Source organism: Dioscorea cayenensis, chromosome 9, assembly GCF_009730915.1.
Source record: "Dioscorea cayenensis subsp. rotundata cultivar TDr96_F1 chromosome 9, TDr96_F1_v2_PseudoChromosome.rev07_lg8_w22 25.fasta, whole genome shotgun sequence".
NCBI classification, from domain to species: Eukaryota; Viridiplantae; Streptophyta; class Magnoliopsida; order Dioscoreales; family Dioscoreaceae; genus Dioscorea; species Dioscorea cayenensis.
The window spans coordinates 30,784,020-30,807,944 of NC_052479.1; the positions used below are offsets into that span (position 1 = coordinate 30,784,020).

A 23,925-nucleotide genomic window follows, 5' to 3' on the forward strand; every position below is an offset into this window, starting at 1 on the left:
CACCAAACAATTAAAAAATAAAAAAAAAGGAGTTTGTATTGTACCTAGCATGTCCTTATTTTGTTTCAACTGAATTCTAGGAATTGTGAAGTTGATATTATAATTGAAAAGAGCATGATAGGTCTGACTTAAAAAACAAAAAGAAGGTACTATTAGTAAGTTCAGAGCCTTATCCTTAAATTTATATCCATTTGTTATATATATATATATATATATATATACTTTCTGCAGTTCATGTCACAGCACATGAATTTAAATTATCTTCTTAAGACTTTGTCCTCCCTTTGCCTCTCTTAAAAACTTCATATTCTGAGAAGAGCCATAAATGGTTTGCTTGTTGATGTTGACCTTAGAATTCCACTCTTTCAATCTTACAAACAAAAAAACAATGTAAATGATAACATGTTGACAAAATGCTTCCTTTGTTTCTCCTTCAACCCTTCCAATCAAACCGATTTATCGGCCTTTTTTTAAGATGAAAGGTTTATTTTTTGCCTTTTTATTTGATTGATTATAATTTTAATTTTTTTTTAACAAAGTTGATTGAATTGATTATGATGTTGCAGTGTCCAATAATGCAGTTATTCTAACAACAGAGCTGACTTTAATATTTCCAAGATCAATAATGCTACTTGTTTAAAGTTGTGGACCATTCCAAGCCTCAATTATGCAGGTTTTTTAGTTCTTCTCATGCCAATGCAGACCATACTGCCATTAAACTAGTCATATTTCTGAATTTTACTGCATTCATCTCTGCCAGCAAATATATTTCTTATATGTGTATACATATATAAATCCATGGAATAAAATTCACTCAATTAAGACAATTTATCTCAAATTAATGCGACAAATGTGATTGATTAACTTTAATTGTTCTCTGAATTCACCTGCCCCTTTAAGCACCAGAGGGACACTAAATCATCAATATCTCAACTTAAGTACATTCATTAGTTTATACATATGTATATGTATATAAGATTAGCAAAGTTTCCAAGCTTTACCAGCATGCATGCTGAACTTCTTGAGCCTGCCAAAGAACATGATAAAGATGAGGATGAGCTTTCCTTTGGTGCTCCATCTGCCTGAGAATCCAACCCATGAATCCTTACAATTTGGATCAGGTTTCAGTTGCCTTTCACAGCTATAACCAGTGGAGAATCCCACATTCCCATATGCACTGATCATGAATTCAAATTCATTAATTACCATGAAAATCATATTAACATTCCAAGACATGCATTAATATGTTACTGATTTGTTATGCTATTATTGCTAATTATATATATATATATATATATATATATACATACCTGATGATTTCAGTGGCTATGTTTAGGACATTGAAGTTGAGAGGATCATGAGAGATGCTTTTCCTCTCAGTGATGCAGATCATGATGGTGAAGATGGAGAGATTGGCTACTTGTGAGAACATCAAATTCTCAATCAAATTTAATTTTCCTTTATTTGCATCATCATCTTCTCCATCTACCTCTCTTTCAGCCGGGAGAAAACATGTATATGGAGGAAGATACCTGAAATAATAAACCAACAAACAAACAATTTCAATATATATATATATATATATATATATTGATGGCCATGCATACATGGTTATATAACTTGTATATAAACACACATCATCACTAGATAGAGGACCAAGATGGCAGGGGAGATGGTAGAGAGGTCCACAATGGATTCTCCGGCATGTCGGGAATTCACTGACTGAAACAGAGCTCCGACGAGCTTTTGATAAGCATTCAGTCCTTCCAAACCCTCTGAACTCCACTCCATGCAACAAAAGAGTATCATTTGTATTACAATAAAGCCAGCCACAGTTAGAGCTAACATTAGCACTGAATGCAAACCAGGAAACAAGTGAGCGAAAACCCCATTAGTTTTATCCTTCAAAATATAACCAAACTCTTCTCTTCTAGTGATTCTCTCAAGTATCCAAATCAAGAAGCTCAAACATGCAGGGAAGAGAGTGTTTCCAGTGAGAACAAGAGTGATGATCATGAGGAGAAATCCAGAGTATTTCTTGAAAACAATCATGTTCTCATTGGTTGGAATGAATCCACAGTTTGTGAAGGATGAAACCACAGAGAAGATGGTGAATGTGTGCACATTGAGTCCCTTGCCATGCAACACTCGTCTTGCACTTGGAATCAAGCTCACATAAGCAATGATCATTGCATAACCACTTGCATGGATCAGTATAAAATAAGCCAAGATAACATGGAGTAAATATCTCATGTATTTGGACTTCAAGTACTCTGAATTGGTTGTGAGACTAATAATATTGTTTGTTTTCTGAGATTGTTTCAAGAAATACTTGTTATTGACATGTAAAGTGAGCATAGAGACAAAAACCTCTCCACCAAGTAGCATCAAGAGAGTGAGAACTAAGAGTTGGACATTGGAAAAGACTTCCATTTCAATGGTGCTCATGCTTGAGACAGTGCTGGCAGAGACAGCCATGAAGAAGACATCTAAGTTGCTTAGCTTAAGAGATGAGTGTTTGTTTGGCAGGAGTTTGAGAAACAGAAAGCCAATTGAGGAAATAAGTATGAAGTAGAAGAGTTGAATCCAAAATGGATGAAGTTTGACAAATATATAGTAACAGAGGAATGAAATATTAATGGAGAGATTTCTGTGGAGAGATGTAATTCTCTTATGAAGAGAAACAAAGAAGTTCATTGTTAAAAGAGTTTTTAAGCTGAAATTAATGTAAACTAGCTACAAGCTATTTATATATATATTATGAATGTGTAATAGCGGAAATTTTTTGGATGTATGTAAATATATGATAAAAGAACCTAACATTTGTTGATGAGAAAACCAATCACAAATCTGCATGCTGCAAACATAAGTGCAAAATCATATGCTTTCAATATTTATTTATTTATTTATTTTTTGGTAAAAAGTTTCAAATTGCAAGTGCCATTTCCTTTGTGATAGATAGATAGATAGATATGCTAAAGAAAGACGGAACAAGATGAGCACTCACTAAAGCTAGTTTTGCCACTAAATATGTACCAAGCTGATAATAGCGCACTATATTACTGGACGTGTGTGGTACTGGTTTTTCAACGTAATAAATAGCCACCCCCATAAAATTTTTTTTTAAAAAAAAAAAATTTACAATGAGGAATGAATGTGATATGTGCAAGTCGGTAATGGTGCTTGCAAAATGCTAATAGAATTTATTCGGAGTGCCCAGGAAAGATATGGATTGCCCACTTGACAGATCATTGGAATGTGAATCATATAAACATACATGATTTGATTTATTTGATCATATGACAAAAAGTTTTTGCTTAAAGAATGCAGCAACAACTGAATCCTATTTGCTTGAGTATCAAGCACAGGAATAAAATACAATGTGACCTAATTTGACCTTGATAATGGTGGATTTATTTGATCAGAAAATAATAATAAAAAATAATAATAATAAGGAATTGAGATTACAAAATGCACTAAATCATGAGGCTTCCTTCCTCAAATGAAGGGCTTTGAGAGGAATCACAATATCTGGGCACAATCTCCAGCTTCACAAATCAATACAATCTTGTCTTGTTTAAGCTGGTTCGCTAGCTTGGGCTGAACTTTTGGGTATTCAAGTTTCACAAAAGATGCTGCTTCCTCGGCACGATCAGCATCCACCAATGCTAGGCAGCAGCCTCTAAATCCAGCTCCACTGAAGCGTGCTCCATAAACTCCGGGAGCCCTTACGAGGATTTGGTACAGTTGTATCATTGGCTCACAGCCTGAGAATAACAAACAAACAGACAATGCTTGCTTCTTAAAGAACAATTTCAGTGGGATGACACATTGATTCACTACTTCAGGAGATGGAATTGAAACATAGATGATGGGTGATAGAAACTACTATAAACAAAAGATTACCACATTCATAATTCTCTATGGAACTGAGGCCGGAAGCAGATATGAGCTTTCCAAAAGTTTCAAGTTCCCCAGATGCCCATGCTTTTAGTCCTAAGAAAAGGCAAAAAATCCAAGTTTAAATGTGAACCCAATCAAGGAATAATATCATAAAATCAAAGTTGAAATATAGTTGTGTACCTTCCTTAACCCGAAAATTTTCTGTGAAGTAATGCTTTGCTCTTTTTGCTAGATTTGGCTCTAATCCACCCTGAAACCAGAGGAAATAAGAATAAGAAGTAGATAATATGATGATCCTCTGATCATTTTATGCTAAAGAGACAGATTATCTTCAGCGGTTTTTATACTTTCACACATCTAGATTCAGAAACATAATGCACAAGTTATTTTAAATGAAAGAAGTAAGAGAATCAGAATGATGATACAAAAAAACAATATATGAAATCCAATGGAGATGCAATGCACACAGAATTGGAGCTCGCCAATTATCAAAATGTAGCATAATCTTAAAGATGCTACCACTAGCCATGGGATGAGCATAATGAAGCATGATAGAACACCTACCTTATGAGCTTCATATGTGCTTGGATCAACTGCCAAGATGATAATAGAAGTGGTCAGATTGACAATTACAAAGCATTTCTTAAAAAGTTAAGTTAAAAATTTTCTTGATTACCATTGCAAAGAAGAGGTTCAACATCCTCATCACCTGAAGCACTGAATGAAACACAAGGAGAACACATTGCAAGCTACATGAATTGTCAAAATAAATAAAAATAGACAAGTAATAATATGCAGTAGTTCACCATCCAATAAGGGGAGCACTGATCACACTAACATCAAGTTTGTTAGATAAAATTATGAAATTGAGTCGATAAGTTTGTTTGTTAATCCAGGCTTAGTCGATAAGTTTGTGAGATGAAATTATCTACTTAATGCATTCTCTAAGTTAAATACTCTATTGTCCTGTGACAAAAGCAAAGAATGTTACCATAAAAGAAGTCGAGCGGCCTCTTGGCATTCAGAAACTCGAGAATTATATCCAGGGTTATTTGCTAAAGCATGCTTCAACCCTGAAAATGCCAATAAAATCTTGTAGGCTCCGTGACCATTTAATCGTTGGTTTCCTTCCATCTCGAAAAGGCGCACAAGGTTGTGTTCCTTCGTCTATGCAAACAAAATTTAGCAATTCTCACAATCAACAAAGTGTTATAACATCAAATTAAGTCAAGAAACTTTTCTTGCATGCAGTGGCAGCTAACACTTGGTCAAGTAATAAACGCTTAAATAGTCATTAATGGCCATTTTTCTCTCATGGATCCATCACCACTGCCACTAACATGGCTCAAATATAGCATTTTGGATATCTTGCGGGACTACAATATAAATGAATGAGAAAGGCACCGCCTAAGTTAAAAGAACAGATGGTTTTGCTGCGTGTGAATGCCTTTATTTCAAAAAACATCAATATAGGTTTGGAGTTAGAACATAAATTGTTGGCTTTCTTATACATGCTGTATGATGTAGAAGTGTGGCCCAATCGGATTTTTAGGATTACAGACTATACCACTGCCACACATAAGAACTGAAATGGCAATCTCGCCTTGCAGATGGGGAGCTCACCTTGCAGTTCATGCGCATGAGACAACCGTATTTAGAAAGCAGTACCGCTGACTGATCAAGAATACCATTTCTCAGACCCAAGTATTCGTTTTCAATCAGTCTGCATGAACAAAAAGTCTTCATACCGTAAGCATGAAAATGTGTACCTTCTGCAAATAAAGAGGCTTTATTCTGTGCAATTGAAAGTGAAAAACCTCAAGTAACAGAGAGAGCATTAAGCTTAACCACGGTAACCTAAATAGTAGAAAATACATGCATGTGACCAAGTTTGTTCGCATACACATGAATGACAGAATTATATTGTGAGATCAAGGATCTATTTACTACCAGCTGAATCTTCTAGATAACGTCCCACAGAAGTGAAAGTCATATCATATAATTTTTGCAAAATTTAAGATGTTACCTGGCTGACAAAAGAAGAACACAGTATAAAACAACATTTTATCAAAGCCGCCACAGGTTAATGTAGTGGACAAAGAACATTATTTTGACTATTATAAAAAGATCAAGAAAGAAACTTTATGGTAAAATTTTCTTCAAGATATAAAGTGACAACATTGGAATTCAATCTGTTTGCAACATATGCACCAATGGCTACACAATAATAATCTCGGACCCAAAAAAAAAGTGGTTCTAATGTACGTTAGCCAAGCTTATGTTTAAATTTTAAACAGCAAGAAGGTGTATTGGAAAGTCAAGTATCAAAAGAAACCAGTCAGAAACCATAGCCATAAAATGTGCTCAGTGTCATTCAGGTATAGCAGAAACAAGCATGGAAAAGCATTAAATGGCCAGAATGTACTGAACTAGTACAAACAACAGTTCCATCAAGTTGTACATGATTGTTAATACTTCTGAAAATATTACCTGTCCAGCTCAATATTATCTGTTTGGGATACAATTAGACTGTTTGCATTTTCTAAAGCCAAAAGGTAAGCAACCCCAACCTGTTCATCAAGAAGTTAGACAGAATCAATTCCAGATATTATTCATAAGCATGCAAGTATGCAACAATAAAGGGAAAAGCTATACATAATTTGATTTCTATTGTTCTTTCTTTAAACTTCTAGATACACACACTCAATTCATATCTGAGTGATCACTTATCATTCATAAACAAAAAAATGATGCAAGAGAATCTTAGAGGCCAAGGCAACAAAAATAAATAAATAAGTAGATAAATAAGCTTCACAGATCCTTCATAGTAGACCAAAAGATAGGTCCATACTTATCGATTAAAAAATTCTAGTAAATAAATCAGTATATAAAGAAGAGAATTGCTTCTTTGAGACAATATTTTTAAATTCTTTTTAATAGGTTCCAATGAATCTTTAGTGCGATGTATATGAAGATAAACTTACAGCTGCAGAAGAGCTAAGCCCAGAACTATCAAGCCCATCTGAGCCACAAATGAACCCAATAATACCCTGTAACATTTACAGTAAAAAGAATTAAAGATGGGTAGGAATAGGCGTTTCTTCCATGATAAAAACTGTAAGAAAAGAAAACCATTTTTTTTTAATGTGGATGCATTTAATTGTATTTATAAGATATGAATAACCACAAAATAAAAAGCATTTTTAATTGCTTTCAAATAGAATATTGTTATAGAAGTTTGCACCAACGTATTCTGAATTTGCTAAATGAAGTGATGTAAATTAAGCCTGCAAATACCGGCTCTCAATATATGGGACTCACTAGATTTCATAAAATAGTGTGAAGTCTAATATATGGTCTTCAATGCCTCATAGACAAACTGCATTCAACGGTAAGTGGAGTTATTTCAGTTTTAATAAATCCATCTGCTTTGTTTCAACAATTCTAAGCCTTCCTTGTGCCTATTCTTAGATGCTGAGCAAGATGTGTTTGGCCCAATGCTCAATGCTCAACATTGATATGCTATAGTTTTTAATTGCAGAATGACAGCAGCAACAAACTATTATGGTATAACCAACTTTAATCTTACTTACCCCAATGAGTCTACCAATCACTTCTCTTGGAACATAGCAAAAACAAAAGGAAACACATACACAAGTGCCTTAAAGGAGATGATAATTGTAGCTCAGATACAAAAACAGCAATAAAATATCTTGTCAAACCTTGTCTAGGTGAAACCCTCTCCTTTGCAATGCATAAACAGCACCTCTAGCATAACACCCCCAATCCAACTCTTTGTTGCAACTTTTAGATGCACCATTCTCTTGGGCAGCTGTTGAACTCCTTGGTAGTTGTGAAACATCAACTCTGCAATTCCCAATACAAAAGATGGCACAATTAAATTATTTTTTTTATGGTTGATGATTTGGTTAAAACACATCACAATATGATGCTATAAAGATGGCACAATTAAAATTTTTTTCTTTATGGTTGATGATTTGGTTCAATGAGATAATAAGTTGCAAATTATTTCATTTTTATTAGTTGGTTCTCATGGTTTGTTAACCCATTCTCCACATCTGTATATGTCTTTTCAATAAGTTGATCATCCTTAGAGTTGTAGTAAAAAACATCTTACTTGAATCTCACATCTCCATCAAACTGACCAGACTGCAAAATAATCTGACCATCATCAGAAGGAATAAAGCCAAGAATTATCCCCTTGTTGATAGTCATAGCTGAAACAATCCCACCCTGTAACAAATTGAAGAAATTAAGGAGGCGCTTGATGCTTGTGATTCTAGACAGACAGGAGAGAAGATTCTTACGTCTACTAGATTTGACCAATAATCATGAAAAAGCATTGCACTAAATAAGATAAAACAGAAGATGCCACTTGTAGATAATGGACATTGTGCAGGGATCAACTGACTACTCTCAAAATTGGAGGGCACTGCAGCAATGACATGATACCGATATAGCTACAGTAATGACAAATCTCACCAGGAAAAATAAATAAATAAATATTTACCAGAGCCTTAAAATTGTTGGTGATTAATTATAAAACATGATGATAGCATCGGAGTTACATAAATGCAACTTAGACTGAAAATGGTGAACACACACAAAGTAAACAAAACAGAGTTTTTCAAAACTACATAGAACATTTATTTGGTTATGGAAAGCAAGGGGAATCACACTCCAATGGAAAATGTACACTCAAAATCTCATCTGCACACGCCAAATTAGAATAAACAGAACAAAGTAAGTAAATAAATAAATAAATAAAAACAATATGGCAAGTGACACTTTGAAACCTGGTGATCAATGTGGGCTCCCAGTGGGCAAATTCTGTATGGAGAGACAACAATCCTCACATCGCCAATGTTTCCTCCACTCATTTGGACTACCCTCTCTTTCACAGCATTTACCTGGCAATCCCACACAACACACCGTATCACTCCAACAAAATCACCACAGAACTATAAACGAAATCAATCAAATCACCATTAAAGACACGAAACTCAGCAAAAAACAACAAGTCATACGCCCGATTTACCATTTTTTACCTACTTTTCTAAAACCAAAAATTTGAAGAAGCATCATATATAATACGCTCATTGATCATAAAACAAGTATTAATCACAAGTAAATAACATTACAACAAGATCAAGATGGAGTTTTGGATCAACGATTAGTTACCTCCACTGTTGATGGCCATGAAGAAACCCGCATTCTTCTCCTTCTTCTTCACCAGAGAAAGAAAGAGCTCGTCGATCGCCGCCGGGGATCTCTGAGATTTCGGGGCTTTTATACGAGGAGTGGAGCACGATAGGTTTAGTTATCCCCGCAGGACACTGGATCGCACAAATGAGGTGGCACCGGCACGTCACGTAAATAATAGGATGCACCAAATCAAAAAGTTGTATTTCCAAGCTGTCGCTGTGATGGCCAGCTGCAAAGATGGCGAAAGCTTGCCAATGGATTTATGCCACGTGTCCTTACACCAAATCATTTTCTTTTCTTTTTTTTTTTTCTCTCTCTGATATGCTTTCTCTTTCACTTGCAATAAAAGCAAACATTACATTGATTTAATTTTTTAAATTTATATATAAATATATATATATTGAATTCCCTGATTTTTTTTTTGGTGAAGTGGATTGGTTGAGGTATTAATTATTTATATTAATTCATATTTACATTTAAGAAATATGTATTTTTGTGGTCAAAAATTCTAGCTGACTGTTGGAATGAACCCCTCAATTAGTTAGTGCTTGTTCAAGCAGCCCAGTACTGCATTACATAATTTTGAAAAAAATAAAGTACCCTGTTTCTGTCTATACCTGTTTTTTTTTTTAATAAATTAATAATTTATCTATTTTATTAAAAATAAAAAAAAATTACAAAAGTTGTAATGAATCGAACACGTACCACCATGCAAGACTCGCTAGCTAGATAGTATATATTAATATGCAATTATGCATTGCATGCATGGCCTTCAGTAATTAAGAAATTACAACAGTAAATGTTATATATCTTTGAACTTGAGTTTGATTGCAGTTGCAGTATATATATATTCTGTGTATGCATGGCTAATTGCATGTCAGAATTAAAAACTTCTTAATTTACATGTGAATTCCTCTGGTCGTTGAACATAATTAAAACACAGCACGCAAACATTAATTGCACTAGCTAATTATTAACCATGCGTTCATGCATATATATATATATATATATATATGCATGGTTAATTATAAATATATATATATATATATATAATTAATTTTATCATAGTACTACTACACGTACGTGATTACTGCAGCTAATTATTTGTTCATCTCCTACGACGTCAACAGCTCTTAATTTTCCAGTTGGTTCCCCAGGAACAATGTCAAGCTTGTAGAGAATAAAAACCATGGAGATAGAACACAAGAACACCAAGAGTGGACCAAAGATCCACAAGAGAAGAGGGACAGCAGTGTAGAAGAGCCTATTCCCCAGTGTGCTCAAAACAAACCCTCTGTCCATCATGTCTAAGATGTACCACTCCTGCATCTCCGGCGACACACCGACATCATCGAGGAAGGTCACTGGAATGTTTATGAGGAAGTTAACTTGGTTGATGAGCCTAATAGAGAGAGTATAGAACAGGAATGCCAACAGGAAGATGATGAGTATCATCACATATTTGAGGGCCATCATCAGCTCTCCATGAGCGCCAAAGACGATGTCATCGACCGCTTTCTTGACGGAATATGTGCTGCTGATGATGGCTGCCAAGCCGGAGCAAAAGAGGATGGATGTGGTTGCCATTAGCGTTGATCCCATGATGGCATTCCTTAAAGTTTGCACAGCCAATATGTTATTCTTCTCATTATCCTATATATATATATATATTATACACAAACATATATATATATATATATAGTGTCACGTCCCAGCCCCACAGCCGGGCCCGCGGACAGATCGGCCGCATCCAATGGGACTGGGCCCCACTGGGTGCAAGGCCTCAGCTAAAAACCTGGTCAGAGTCAACCCTAACAAGCAAATATGAATAGAACATAAAAGCACAAATAGGGTACTGAAAACTGACATACTACAAGTACGGGCTTTAGCAGCCCTACAGAATACAAATACAATCCAACAGTTTGCATAGTACAAATACAGTCAGAAAACAAGTCTTACACTCTCAAGCAGGTAATAACAAGATACTGATAACGCAGACAATACGACTCTCTGACACCCTCCCCAGACCTAAACTTGATCTTCTCCTGCGAAAACAGAATACATAGAGTGCATGAGCCACAAGGGCCCAGTAGGATCGCAGATAAACAACATGTATAGCAGATATTGCAGAATAATAGTTCATGCTTCAAACAGAATACAGAAAATACGCAGAATACTGGAATAATCCAAAAACACGAAAAAATACGCAAATACATCTCCCTCGGCTAATAGCAAATCAACAAAGACGAGGTCGGATCTTCGACTATGAAGTCGGAACGAGCAAGCGAGTAACGAATATCAGCAGTAGTAGCCGGGATCTTCGACCGCGATCGGGGGTAGCGCTACTACGAAAAACATGTGCACATGGCTAGGGACTTACTCCTCCCTAGTCTGGGCGAGCAGAAATGGAGATGTACTAAAAACCGCAGAAAAATACTGGAATACAAATAGAGGAATTACTGAATAAATAATACAAATAAGAAAATAAATAAATAAACATAAATACCACGCAAATAAATAAATAAATAAATAAAATTATTAAACAATGCAATAATTAAATAATAATTATTGCCAGAAATACGGAATTATACAGTGCGAGAGCCTACCTGGCTCCGAGCTACCAAGTTGGGTTCACCAAGTCCCGCGAGCTAAGACTCGCTACAATAATCTAACCCAACAAAAATAAACTACACTCAGGGAATAATTCTCGATCTGGGCCTAACTTAACTATTGCCCAAACTTTACATAATAGGAATTAAACAACAATCTCCTAATCACCAAGGGATAAATAATAACCATATTTCAAGCCATGATCGAACAACCATGAGTATAAAAAGTATTCACATGAAAAATAACAATAACATGAATGATTAAAGACAATACCATGCTTATATAACAAAAATGTTAATAAATAACAATTAACTTATAACATGGTCTGCACACTCACACTTTCAAGTTTATTAACATGAAAACGTATCTCTAAAATAATTTAGAGCATGAATGTTAGTTTACAGGTCCAAGTTTACATGATGCATATAAAAATATCATAACTAAACTAAAGAAATTCTTTGGTTTCATATAAATTAATAGCAAGAAAAAATATACTGAGATAATGCATTCTAAAGAAATTCATTATCCACTAAACCAAACATGCTTACACAGGTTGTATGTAAAAAAACTAAATCCGAAGTCATGATGATATAAAAATAAGAACATGATAAAGCAATTAAAGTGTGGAAAATTTTTAGAAAAATCAGATCTTAAAATTATTAAGCTCTTAGCACACTTCTAAAAAAATCTCATGCTTACGAGGCTTATAATTCCAATACAACATGATTTAAAAAAATCTGAAAATGTATGCATGCTTTCATAAATATGTATATACATGTAACATCAACTAAAAAAACCCAATTAAAGCTTTTAACCATCATAAGATTCAAGCAACCAAGATACTACATGCGAGCACAATCACACTTGCAAAAAAACAAAAGATTCATTTACAAGCTATAATATAACCAATAATAACCCGACCAAAGAGAACCATAATAAGGATGAAAACCTTGAATCTTGGAGAAGAAATAAGTCCCAGTAAAACTCCGATTCTCTAGCGACCCTAAGAGTTCAAGGTGATGCAACCAATCCCTCTTCACAAATAAACTCCTTAGCCAAGAAAAACCAAGGTTTGGGTCGCTGAACAAGATGAAGAAGAAGGAGTTTATTCAAGAAGCTACACACACACTCACTGCCCAGACTTAACAACTCAATAATTGAGCAAACAGTAACCCCGACCAGATCCGCTAATCAAGGGATTAAGAAAAGTTGTGGGCTCCCAAACAAGCACAGTCAAAGTCAAAGATGAAGAAAAAAGGAATTTTACAAACCTTACAATCTTCCCCCCTTGAAAAGAGTTTAGTCCTCTAAACTCGCATCAAGAGTCGGGGAACAACTCGGGATAATGATCTCTCAAGTCGGCCTCTCGCTCCCAAGTAGCTTCATCCTTCGAGTGGTTACTCCATCTGACCTGGATTAATGGAATCACTCGGTTCCCTCGCTGTTGCTCTTTGTAGGCCAGAAACTCCGCTGGTTGCTCCACATAAGACAGGTTCTTCTGAAGCTCCACTGGTTCATGCTGAATGACGTGCGATGGATCTGACAGATACTTCCTCAGCATAGAGACATGAAAGACATTGTGGACTCGAGCTAGATCGATGGTAGGGCCAACCGATGGCGGCGACTGACTCGCTCCACAATCTCAAAAGGTCCGATATAACGCGGGTTGAGCTTCCCACGTTTTCCAAATCTCACAACACCCTTCATTGGAGATATCCTCAAGAAGACTGAATCGCCCATCTGGAACTCTATGTCGGCGACGCTTATGCGCATAACTCTTACGTCGGCTACGGAGCGGTCTTCAATCGTTCCACGATCGGTTTCACTTTCTCTTCTGCAATTTGCAACAATTCTGGACCCAACAGCTTCCGTTCTCCCACATCGCTCCAACATACAGGAGATCGACACTTCCGCCCGTAAAGAGCCTCATACGGTGCCATCTGAATACTACGCTCGAGCCCGCTGTTGTTAGCAAACTCCGCCAAAGGCGGATAAGCGGTCCCACGAATCAGAAAAATCGAGGGCACATGCCCGAAGCATGTCCTCCAGAATCTGAATAGTCCTCTCAGACTGGCCATCCGTCTGTGGATGAAATGCTGTACTGAAAGTCAATCTGGTACCCAAAGCTGACTGTAGACTCCTCCAAAATCTTGAGATGAATCTCGAATCACGATCAGATGTGATAGACACAGGAATCCCGTGCAGTCGAACAATCTCTCCAAGGTACAACTCGGCTAGCTTTTCAAGACCCAAACCAGGTTTCAAAGGCAAAAAGTGCGCTGACTTAGTTAGGCGATCTACAATCACCCACACAGACTCATACTTCCGCCGAGTACGGGGCAAACCTGTCACAAAGTCCATCGTGATGTGCTCCCACTTCCACTCTGGTATCGGTAACGGCTGAAGGTAACCTGCCGGTCTCTGATGCTCTGCTTTAACCTGCTGGCAAGTAAGACAGTGGGCAACAAAAGTAGCTATCTCTCGCTTCATGTTGTTCCACCAGAAATGTTCCTTGAGTCCCCTATACATCTTTGTACCTCCAGGGTGGATCGTATAGCTTGAATAATGGGCTTCCTCCAGAATATCTCTCTTCAAATCAGGATCATCAGGGACGCAAATTCGATCTCCAAATCTGATAGTACCATCCTCATGCACTCGGAACTGAGACAACTCTCCTTCCTGAAGTTTAGCACATAACTCTTGCAATTTGGGGTCCTGCATCTGAGCCTCTTTAATCCTCTGCAACAAATTCGGTCGAATGTGCATGTTGGCCAGACTAATCTCAGAGCTTGGCGGAACAATCTCCAACTCAAACCTTCTCATCTCCTCCAGAAGTGGTTTCTGCTCAGTCAAATCTGCGGCGGTTCCATAATTGTACTTCCTGCTTAGTGCATCAGCCACCACATTGGCTTTGCCTGGATGATAGTGAACACTGAGGTCATAGTCCTTGATCAGCTCCAGCCACCGCCTTTGCCTCATGTTCAACTCTTTCTGAGTAAAGATGTACTTTAGACTCTTATGGTCTGTGTACACTTCACAGGGCTCTCCATACAGAAAATGCCTCCAGATCTTCAGTGCAAAAACAACTGCTGCCAACTCCAGATCATGGGTAGGGTAATTCTCCTCATGAGGTTTCAATTGCCTTGAAGCATAAGCAATGACTCTACCATTCTGCATCAGAACACACCCCAAACCTGTCCCACAAGCATCACTGTAGATCACATATCCACAACCACTTTCTGGCAAGGCAAGAATTGGTGCAGATATGAGCCTACGCTTCAACTCCAGGAAACTCTGCTCACAAGCTTCAGTCCAGGTAAAACGCGCACCCTTTCGGGTCAGTCTCGTCAACGGTGCTGCTAGTCGAGAGAAGTCTTGTACAAACCTTCGGTAGTAGCCAGCTAAGCCAAGAAAGCTCCGAATCTCTCTAACTGTACTCGGTCTCTTCCAGTCCACGACTGCTTCCACCTTCTTGGGATCCACAGAAACTCCATCCTTGCTGATGACATGCCCCAAGAAAGCCACACAATCAAGCCAGAAGTCACACTTGGAAAATTTGGCATACAACTCATGTTGTCTCAAGGTCTCTAGTACTATTGTCAAGTGCTTCGCGTGCAGTTGCTTGCTTCGTGAGTATATCAGAATGTCATCAATGAAGACAACTACAAATCGATCCAAGTAGCGCCGGAATACCCGGTTCATCAAATCCATGAACACTGCTGGGGCATTCGTCAGACCAAACGGCATCACCAGAAACTCATAGTGACCATACCGGGTACGGAAAGCACTCTTCGGGATATCCTCACCCTTGATTCGAACCTGATGATATCCAGATCGCAGATCAATCTTGGAGAAGACTTGAGCTCCCTGCAACTGGTCCAAGAGATCATCGATCCTCGGCAAAGGATACTTATTCTTAACCGTCACCTTGTTTAACTCACGGTAGTCGATGCACAATCTCAAAGATCCATCCTTCTTTTTGACAAATAGCACTGGAGCTCCCCAAGGTGACATGCTCGGTCGAATAAACCCTTTCTCCAACAGTTCCTCCAGTTGCTTCTTCAGTTCCTTCAGTTCAGTGGGTGCCATCCGGTACGGTGCTTTGGATAAAGGATCTGTGCCTGGAGCCAGATCAATGGCAAACTCTACCTCTCTCGTAGGAGGTAACCCGGGAAGATCCTCAGGGAAAACATCAAGGGAACTCGTGACGGCAGCAGTGCGTGCGCTCACGTGCATCCGGTGCGAGTAACCTCAGAGGCGAAGCCGGGAAAAGCCAGCGCAACCACTCTCGATCGACCACGAGCTTGCAAAGAAGAGATCTCTCGAACTAGGGTGTACCCCTTACTGCCACTGAAGGTGAAATCTTCCTGGTCAGGAAAACAGAAGTGAACCTTCTTTCTGCGACAATCCACTACAGCGAACACCGAAGGCGACCCGGTCCATGCCGAGAATGACATCGTAGTCTCGCAGCTCCATAAGATGTAAATCAGCGAAAAGTTCGCGCCCTTCAATGACAACGAGCAGTGGTGCTAACGATTACTCGGTTCTTACCGCCAAGCTGGAGTGGCAACACGACGATGATGCAACAAATCCACAACATACGAGAGAATTCTTGCGAGCAAGCGAAGATGACACAAAGCGAGATGTGTAGCACCAGGATCAAACAATGCACAAGCATAGCAGGAATGCACTGAAATAATACCTGCAACAACGTCGTGGGATGCCTCAGCGTCCTCCCGTGTCAAAGCAAATACTCGCCCACGAGTAGCGGTGTACCACGGTACGGTGGTCGGGAATAGGAAGAAGATCTGATGCATCGTAGGCGCCTTCCCCTCCTACCCTCGAGGTACTCTGCTGGGATCGGCTCGAGGCGCCCGTGTGTCGTGACCGTCGGGGCGATGCAGGGGTGCGCTCGGCAGGGTGCACTACGAGTCTGTCACCTCCCACGAGGCCAAGGCGGACTCTGCGGACCTGAGCAATAAAGTGGTCCCCTCTTGCCACACCGATAACATGCTCTGCGCTGCCTGAGCACTCTGCACGGGTATGGCGTCCTCCACATGTGGGACACTGAGCGTCCCGAGCCACGCTGCTAGGGAAGATCCTCCGCCACCGGAACGATGATGAGCACGGGGGGGTGCTGGCATGCAGGTCGTGATCGGTACTCTCCTCTAGTATTCCCTGAGCTACTCCCGGGAAGATTGACTCTTCGGGGGTTATGAGTGGTGCAGCGGGTGCTCATGTCTCGCCCCGATCCTGCGTCTCCTTCCGGATGATCTCCGGGTTCTTAGCAATATCGACAATCTCAATATCGTCTTGTCCGGGGAATGGTGCGATGGCCCGCCTGATGTGGGCCCTCAAGCCATCTATGAAACGCCTAGATCCGGTGCTCTCATCGACACTAAGGTCGAAAGCAAGCTGCGATAGCACTGTCGAACTCGGACTCATAATCTCCGACACTCAAGGATCCTGTTTTGATTCGAGAATTGCCTTTTCCATACGTGCTCGTTGGCTCATCGGAAAAATACTTGGTGTTGAAAGCTTCCTTGAATTGCTTCCAAAGTCCCTGAAAGAACTCTCCCCTTTGAGGCGTAGTTCGTTCTCATACCACCAGTAGCTGCATGTCTCGTAACATGATAGTGGCCAACGACCTTGTCCACAGTCGGGCATTGTATAGATCGGAAGGTCCTCTCCATCCGGCTAATCCAATAGTCGACTCTTGTCGGATCGAGTAGCCCCGAGGCTCGTGGTGGTGCACATCGTTCAAACTCGGTCGGTGAAGTCTCGACCACCTCACGAAATATCTTCTGGCGCGAGCACGCAACAACAACATCACCTCCCTCATGATGCCGGTCATGGAAACAGGGTCTGGTTCCCCCTCTTGCTGCACTTCCTCATCTGACTGATAAGGAGCCTCTTGTTCTTCCTGCATGGGTTCCGGGGGTGGGCTTGCAGGCCCTCTGCGAGGTCGCCCTCTACCCCTAAGCATACTCCTGCAGTTTAAAAGACAGACGACGCTTTAGAACAGGTTACACTACCCAGACCCACTCTCAGAAAGAACACTCAAAGATTGACAGAATTTAAATCAGTAGGGTGACATCTAACAATTGCTCTGATACCACTTCATTCTGTCACGTCCCAGCCCCACAGCCGGGCCCGCGGACAGATCGGCCGCATCCAATGGGACTGGGCCCCACTGGGTGCAAGGCCTCAGCTAAAAACCTGGTCAGAGTCAACCCTAACAAGCAAATATGAATAGAACATAAAAGCACAAATAGGGTCTTGGACGACATACTACAAGTGCGGGACTTTAGCGACCCCTACTGAATACAAATACTGATCCAGCGGTTTGCATAGTACAAATACGATCGAGAAAACAAGTCTTACACTCTCAAGCGGTAATAACGAGATCTCGATACTTGCGAGACAATACGACTCTCCGACACCCTCCCGGACCTAAACTTGATCTTCTCCTGCGAGCAGAATACATAGAGTGCATGAGCCACAAGGGCCCGAGTGGGATCGCGGATAAACAACATGTATAGCGGATATTGCGAATAATAGTTCATGCTTCAAAGCGAATACGAGAAAAATACGCGAGAATCTTGGAATAATCCAAAAAAACACGAAAAAAATACGCGAAATACATCTCCACGGCTAATAGCGAAATCAACGACCGCAGTGTGGATCTTCGACTATGAAGTCGGAGCGAGCGAGCGAGCGGAATATCATGACGCGTAGCCGGATCTTGACCCGCGATCGGGGGGTAGCGCTACTACAGAAAACATGTGCACATGGCTAGGACTTACTCCTCCTAGCTGGGCGAGCCAGAAATGGAGATGTACTAAAAACCGCAGAAAATACGGAATACAAATAGAGGAATTACTGAATAAATAATACAAATAAGAAAATAAATAAATAAACATAAATACCACGCAAATAAATAAATAAATAAATAAAATTATTAAACAATGCAATAATTAAATAATAATTATTGCCAGAAATACGGAATTATACAGTGCGAGAGCCTACCTGGCTCCGAGCTACCAAGTTGGGTTCACCAAGTCCCGCGAGCTAAGACTCGCTACAATAATCTAACCCAACAAAATAAACTACACTCAGGAATAATTCTCGGGCTGGGCCTAACTTAACTATTGCCCAAACTTTACATAATAGGAATTAAACAACAATCTCCTAATCACCAAGGGATAAATAATAACCATATTTCAAGCCATGATCAGAACAACCATGAGTATAAAAGTATTCACATGAAAATAACAATAACATGAATGATTAAAGACAATACCATGCTTATATAACAAAATGTTAATAAATAACAATTAACTTATAACATGGCTGCACACTCACACTTTCAAGTTTATTAACATGAAAACGTATCTCTAAAATAATTTAGAGCATGAATGTTAGTTTACAGGTCCAAGTTTACATGATGCATATAAAATATCATAACTAAACTAAAGAAATTCTTTGGTTTCAAATAAATTAATAGCAAGAAAAAAATATACAGATAATGCATTCTAAAGAAATTCATTATCCACTAAACCAAACATGCTTACACAGTTGTATGTAAAAACTAAATCCAGAAGTCATGATGATATAAAAAAATAAGAACATGATAAAAGCAATTAAAAGTGTGGAAAAATTTTTAGAAAAATCAGATCTTAAAATTATTAAGCTCTTAGCACACTTCTAAAAAATCTCATGCTTACAGGCTTATAATTCCAATACAACATGATTTAAAAAATCTGAAATGTATGCATGCTTTTCATAAATATGTATATACATGTAACATCAACTAAAAAAACCCAATTAAAGCTTTTAACCATCATAAGATTCAAGCAACCAAGATACTACATGCAAGCACAATCACACTTGCAAAAAAACAAAAGATTCATTTACAAGCTATAATATAACCAATAATAACCAGCCAAAGAGAACCATAATAAGGATGAAAACCTTGAATCTTGGAGAAGAAATAAGTCCGGTAAAACTCCGATTCTCTAGCAGCCTAAGAGTTCAAGGTGATGCAACCAATCCCCTCTTCACAAATAAACTCCTTAGCCAAGAAAACCAAGGTTTGGGCTGCCGAACAAGATGAAGAAGAAGGAGTTTATTCAAGAAGCACACACACACTCACTCGCCACTTAACAACTCAATAATTGAGCAAACGAGTAACTCCCGACCAGATCCGCTAATCAAGGGATTAAGAAAAGTTGTGGGCTCCCAAACAAGCACAGTCAAAGTCAAAGATGAAGAAAAAAGGAATTTTACAAACCTTACATATAGCATATTAATTAATTGCATTCACGCGCATGATAAGTACTTATATTAATTTATAAAAAGTTAATGTATATATATATATACCTTGATGATAGAAAGAGCCCATTGCCTTCTTGCAGCTGAATTGATGCCAATGATGGTTTGAAATGGTTGTGATCTAACCTTGTGCCATAGCCATCCATGGTACAAGACTGAGCATACAATTCCCATGGGAACTAGCATCATATCCATGTACCCCTGCTTCCAATACTCCATATATATATATATATATATATATATCTTCCTATATTTATGTCTCGATCTCTTTGATGGAATGCAGACATATCTATCGGCAAGATGAACATATATTTATAGAGGAAAATTATAGTCATTGGGCATGCAGGGAAGTACATGCATGTACAATACAAGAAGTGAAGAAGTTAAGGGAGAGTGTTGGATTAAGTAAAGATTAATTGGCTAAATTTGTCAAATGAGATTGAGAAATAAAGCATTACTAGGCTAGGCTTACAATTAAAGTCCAAACTAATGTTAATATTGTTTAGTTAATTAGAACTCCACATCACAAAATCAAGACTTAATTGAGATTTTACCAAACATATAACTAACTTGATTTTCATTCCTCTAGATACCCTGACTCATGCCTAACCGGCCAGCCTAACCATGAATCAATTTGAACGTATGTTTTGAGAGGCACCAACCTCAACAGCACCATATTATCCAAACAATTAATTATATACATATTTGATCTCAATGAATTTACACTTACGTACATATATAGATTTACCTTGTCTTAATTTGTAATGTCCAAAATTTTCTTGATCTACTTGGTTTAATTTGTGCATGTCTTTCTCTATTTAACTTTTATTATTATTATTATTAGGGAAAATTACTGTTCACCCCTTGTAATTTTCAAAACTTCCCAAAAACCCCCTCCAACTTTTACACACCCCGGACAGCCCTCCGTTATATTTTACATTCCTTTTAACCCCCCGCCGGTAAGTTGAAGTGGGTCCACGATATGAAATTCCTTTTTTGCCCTTGCAAAAGGTGGGAAAAATGGCGCCCAATCATAACTTTCTTTATGCATAGTTTTTCAATTTTTTTTTTGCCTCCTGCTTGCTTTTTCTCAAACAAAGTTTAGAAGGCTCATATCTTGTTCTTCTTGTTCTTGTTCTTGTTCTTCTTCTTCTTCTTCTTCTTCTTCTTCTTCTTCTTTTTTTCTTCTTCTCATTTGGTGTATTCAATTTTAGCTCTTCCGATTAAATTATGGAGAGTTTTTGTGCTATTGCTAGATACAACGGGGAGGGACGAGTGCTAATGTTCACGTGACCGACTTCTTGGGAATCGATGTTAGTGAAATATGTGAGCGATGGGGTCTCGATATTTCCCGTGTCGAGGGTGAAGTTTATCACACCCGATGGACATAAAACAGTATGTCTCATATAAAAGCGAGGTTGACTTCCGCAGCATGTGTCACGTGCACTCCATCTTCAAATGTTACATTGTTGATCTTGTTGTTGAGAGCGAGATGATGTGGCATCGTATCCTCATCGAAAAGCGAGTTCTTCTCGTTGTAAGTTTCTTCTCGTTTATGTTTATATAGTTGTAGAAGTTAATTATTGTTTATTATCCCTGTCACTGTTTACATTTATCAAGTTTCCATTTAAACACTATTGTCTCCGATTAACTTATTAACTTATTATTTAACTTTTTGTTTTAACGTTTAAGATTTATGTTTATCGTTTAAATATTTTGTGTCTCTGTTTAAATATTGATCTTGTTCATTTAAACTAAAGTGTTGGCAGGAATTCAGAATCTGGCAGCGCTTCTGTTCCACATCATGGCGAGCCTGAGGGTGTGGCATGCCTTCCTTCCTCATCCGATCAAGCTGAAGTGTTGTCGTTGGATATTGGACAATGTTTTGAAGGCGTTGAACATTTCAGAGACGCACTTAGGAATTTTGCAATCAAAAGGAATTTTATTCTCTGTTTAACTGTTATTTTTATCGTTTAAAATAAATTTGTATCCGCTTAAAATGTACAACGGGATGGTGCTAGCGGTTCCCCAAGCGTAATTAATACACGCTCGGTTCCCCAAGCGTTTCCACTCCCGTCACACATAAAAATCGGAACATTACATTACATTCTATAAGAGATTATTAAGTAATAAGGATATTTTAAACAGAAAATATTAAGTATATTTTTGTTGTAATTACATTGATATTATTAAATAATAAGGATATTTTTAAGCAGAAAAATATTAAATTTAAAGCAGAGAAACCTAAACTTAAATAGAAAAACGAAAGTTAAAGGGCAAAAGTTATCATTATACGGATTAAAATGAATGTTGATATTAGCCGATAATGAAAATGAAAAATGAAATGCAGAACCCTACCCGATAATGTACCCTGCGGACTACAATATCATCCAACAAGAACGAGAACCTCAAAAGCGAAAGCAGAATGAATTTAATTGAATTTAGATACATGTACATTTACATTGACAAAATTTGTCATGTTCTTCGGAAAAAAATGAATTGAATTTAAAACCGGTTTACATTTGAAAACTATTACACCTATACAATGACTATGACCCCGCTTGCGTACACTCCCTCTCGGTTCGTTTTACAGGTAAAAGCGGAGTTTAAACAATTACATTGATATTTACACAATGAACTATATACTTAAACACCGAAAGTGTATGTTAAACAATGAATCTGGATTATTAAAAGAAAGGATCGTGTATACAAATATAGAAAAAAATGACTAAGAACCCGCTTGCGAAGACTCCTCCGCTTTGTGATGCCTGGGTGCCCTCCCTCCCTAAGTATCCGGGAAACATACCTGTAATCGCGAGATAAGGGGACGTCGGTCTGCTGTACCGTAGCTTCTCACCGGCGAGTAGTCGCTCGATAAACCGCATGACATAGACGCACTGCGATCGACACTTCCTTTTTACGTCGTCGGGGCTTCGAGTGTCGTGAACAAGCGGGTACTTTTTTCGCTGCCGACTCGCCCAACTCCATGTCGATCATGAGGTCGAATAGGTTCCATTGTCGAGATATACAAGTTCATATTAGAATGCCGATTATTTACCGAACACTATTACACAAACACAAATTATTAAAGCACTTACCATTTCTAGCGCGTTTTTATCGTATTCTTCGCTTTGGCATGAAGAATAATGCATGTATTCTTGTTTTTCATTGTCGAGGGACTGACGACATGGAAGTGGCCACTCATAATTATCGGGAGGATGACGATGTCCACTTCATGCAAGTTCGTGTGCAGCATCTCCAATCATAGCCATCGTGGATTCGTATGCGTCGTCGCCCTGCTTTGACATGAACAAGGCCAGTGACCGTGTGATGGAGGCGCGCCTCTTATAACGATATGACACTACGCTCATCGTCTTTTGCAAGATATATACGAATGCGTCCATCACATCATGCGCTGACCATCTCCTTCCCTCGAGCGGGTCGAATAGATTGGCCCGCGTGTGGTGCTGACGAGTCATTCTTCCACACGACGATCTGTGTGGTTGAACGGAACAAAGACATGTAAACAATGTTGTAAGTATAAAATTAAACGTTAAAGTATAAACTTTAAATTCTATATTGAATGTTTAAACGATAACGGTAATATTTAAAGGGTATCACTTATAAGTTAAATGTTATCTGTAAATTTTAAACGTTAACGCTCCTACTTAAATGGTAACTAAAACAGTTTAAACAATATCATAAAAACTTCAAACTTACTTGTCCATAGGGCAGTTGAGGAAGATCCTTATCAACTCCTGCTCGTACTTATTGAGGCGCGATTGGCCAACGTATTTTTTTTTCTTCGGAATGAAGACTTTCCGAAGTTCTTCTACTTTTTTATTGGCTTCC

At 38.5% G+C, this 23,925-nt stretch overlaps 3 protein-coding genes and 2 long non-coding RNA genes across 6 annotated transcripts; all 5 read right to left on the reverse strand.

The window, feature by feature from the left end:
- Window positions 1–803: 803 nt before the first annotated feature.
- LOC120268742 (cation transporter HKT8-like) lies at window positions 804–2,736 on the reverse strand. Of its 2 annotated transcripts, XM_039276031.1 has the most exons (4): window positions 1,866–2,736; window positions 1,637–1,775; window positions 1,311–1,532; window positions 804–1,177 (listed from the first exon to the last, which is right to left on the reverse strand). In XM_039276031.1, exons 1-4 carry the CDS (start codon window positions 2,695–2,697, stop codon window positions 979–981), a joined length of 1,392 nt encoding a protein of 463 aa, XP_039131965.1. In that variant the 5' UTR covers window positions 2,698–2,736; the 3' UTR covers window positions 804–978. The 2 variants fall into 2 exon arrangements, with proteins under 2 accessions (XP_039131965.1, XP_039131964.1); XM_039276030.1 differs by having other exon boundaries at window positions 1,637–2,735.
- Window positions 2,737–3,259: 523 nt separating this feature from the next.
- LOC120268972 (galacturonokinase) lies at window positions 3,260–9,263 on the reverse strand. Its single transcript, XM_039276248.1, has 13 exons — window positions 9,106–9,263; window positions 8,721–8,834; window positions 8,042–8,157; window positions 7,626–7,770; window positions 6,888–6,953; window positions 6,394–6,473; window positions 5,527–5,626; window positions 4,895–5,070; window positions 4,580–4,620; window positions 4,468–4,496; window positions 4,084–4,153; window positions 3,907–3,996; window positions 3,260–3,767 (listed from the first exon to the last, which is right to left on the reverse strand). Exons 1-13 carry the CDS (start codon window positions 9,136–9,138, stop codon window positions 3,523–3,525), a joined length of 1,305 nt encoding a protein of 434 aa, XP_039132182.1. The 5' UTR covers window positions 9,139–9,263; the 3' UTR covers window positions 3,260–3,522.
- Window positions 9,264–10,191: 928 nt separating this feature from the next.
- LOC120268688 lies at window positions 10,192–20,292 on the reverse strand. Its single transcript, XM_039275979.1, has 2 exons — window positions 20,122–20,292; window positions 10,192–10,782 (listed from the first exon to the last, which is right to left on the reverse strand). Exons 1-2 carry the CDS (start codon window positions 20,290–20,292, stop codon window positions 10,192–10,194), a joined length of 762 nt encoding a protein of 253 aa, XP_039131913.1.
- LOC120268393 lies at window positions 10,942–12,715 on the reverse strand. Its single transcript, XR_005538932.1, has 3 exons — window positions 12,689–12,715; window positions 11,736–11,797; window positions 10,942–11,174 (listed from the first exon to the last, which is right to left on the reverse strand). It is a non-coding gene; the product is annotated as an uncharacterized LOC120268393 (long non-coding RNA).
- Window positions 18,155–19,838, reverse strand: LOC120268392. The gene is made up of 3 exons (XR_005538930.1): window positions 19,714–19,838; window positions 18,769–18,830; window positions 18,155–18,209 (listed from the first exon to the last, which is right to left on the reverse strand). It is a non-coding gene; the product is annotated as an uncharacterized LOC120268392 (long non-coding RNA).
- Window positions 20,293–23,925: the final 3,633 nt, after the last annotated feature.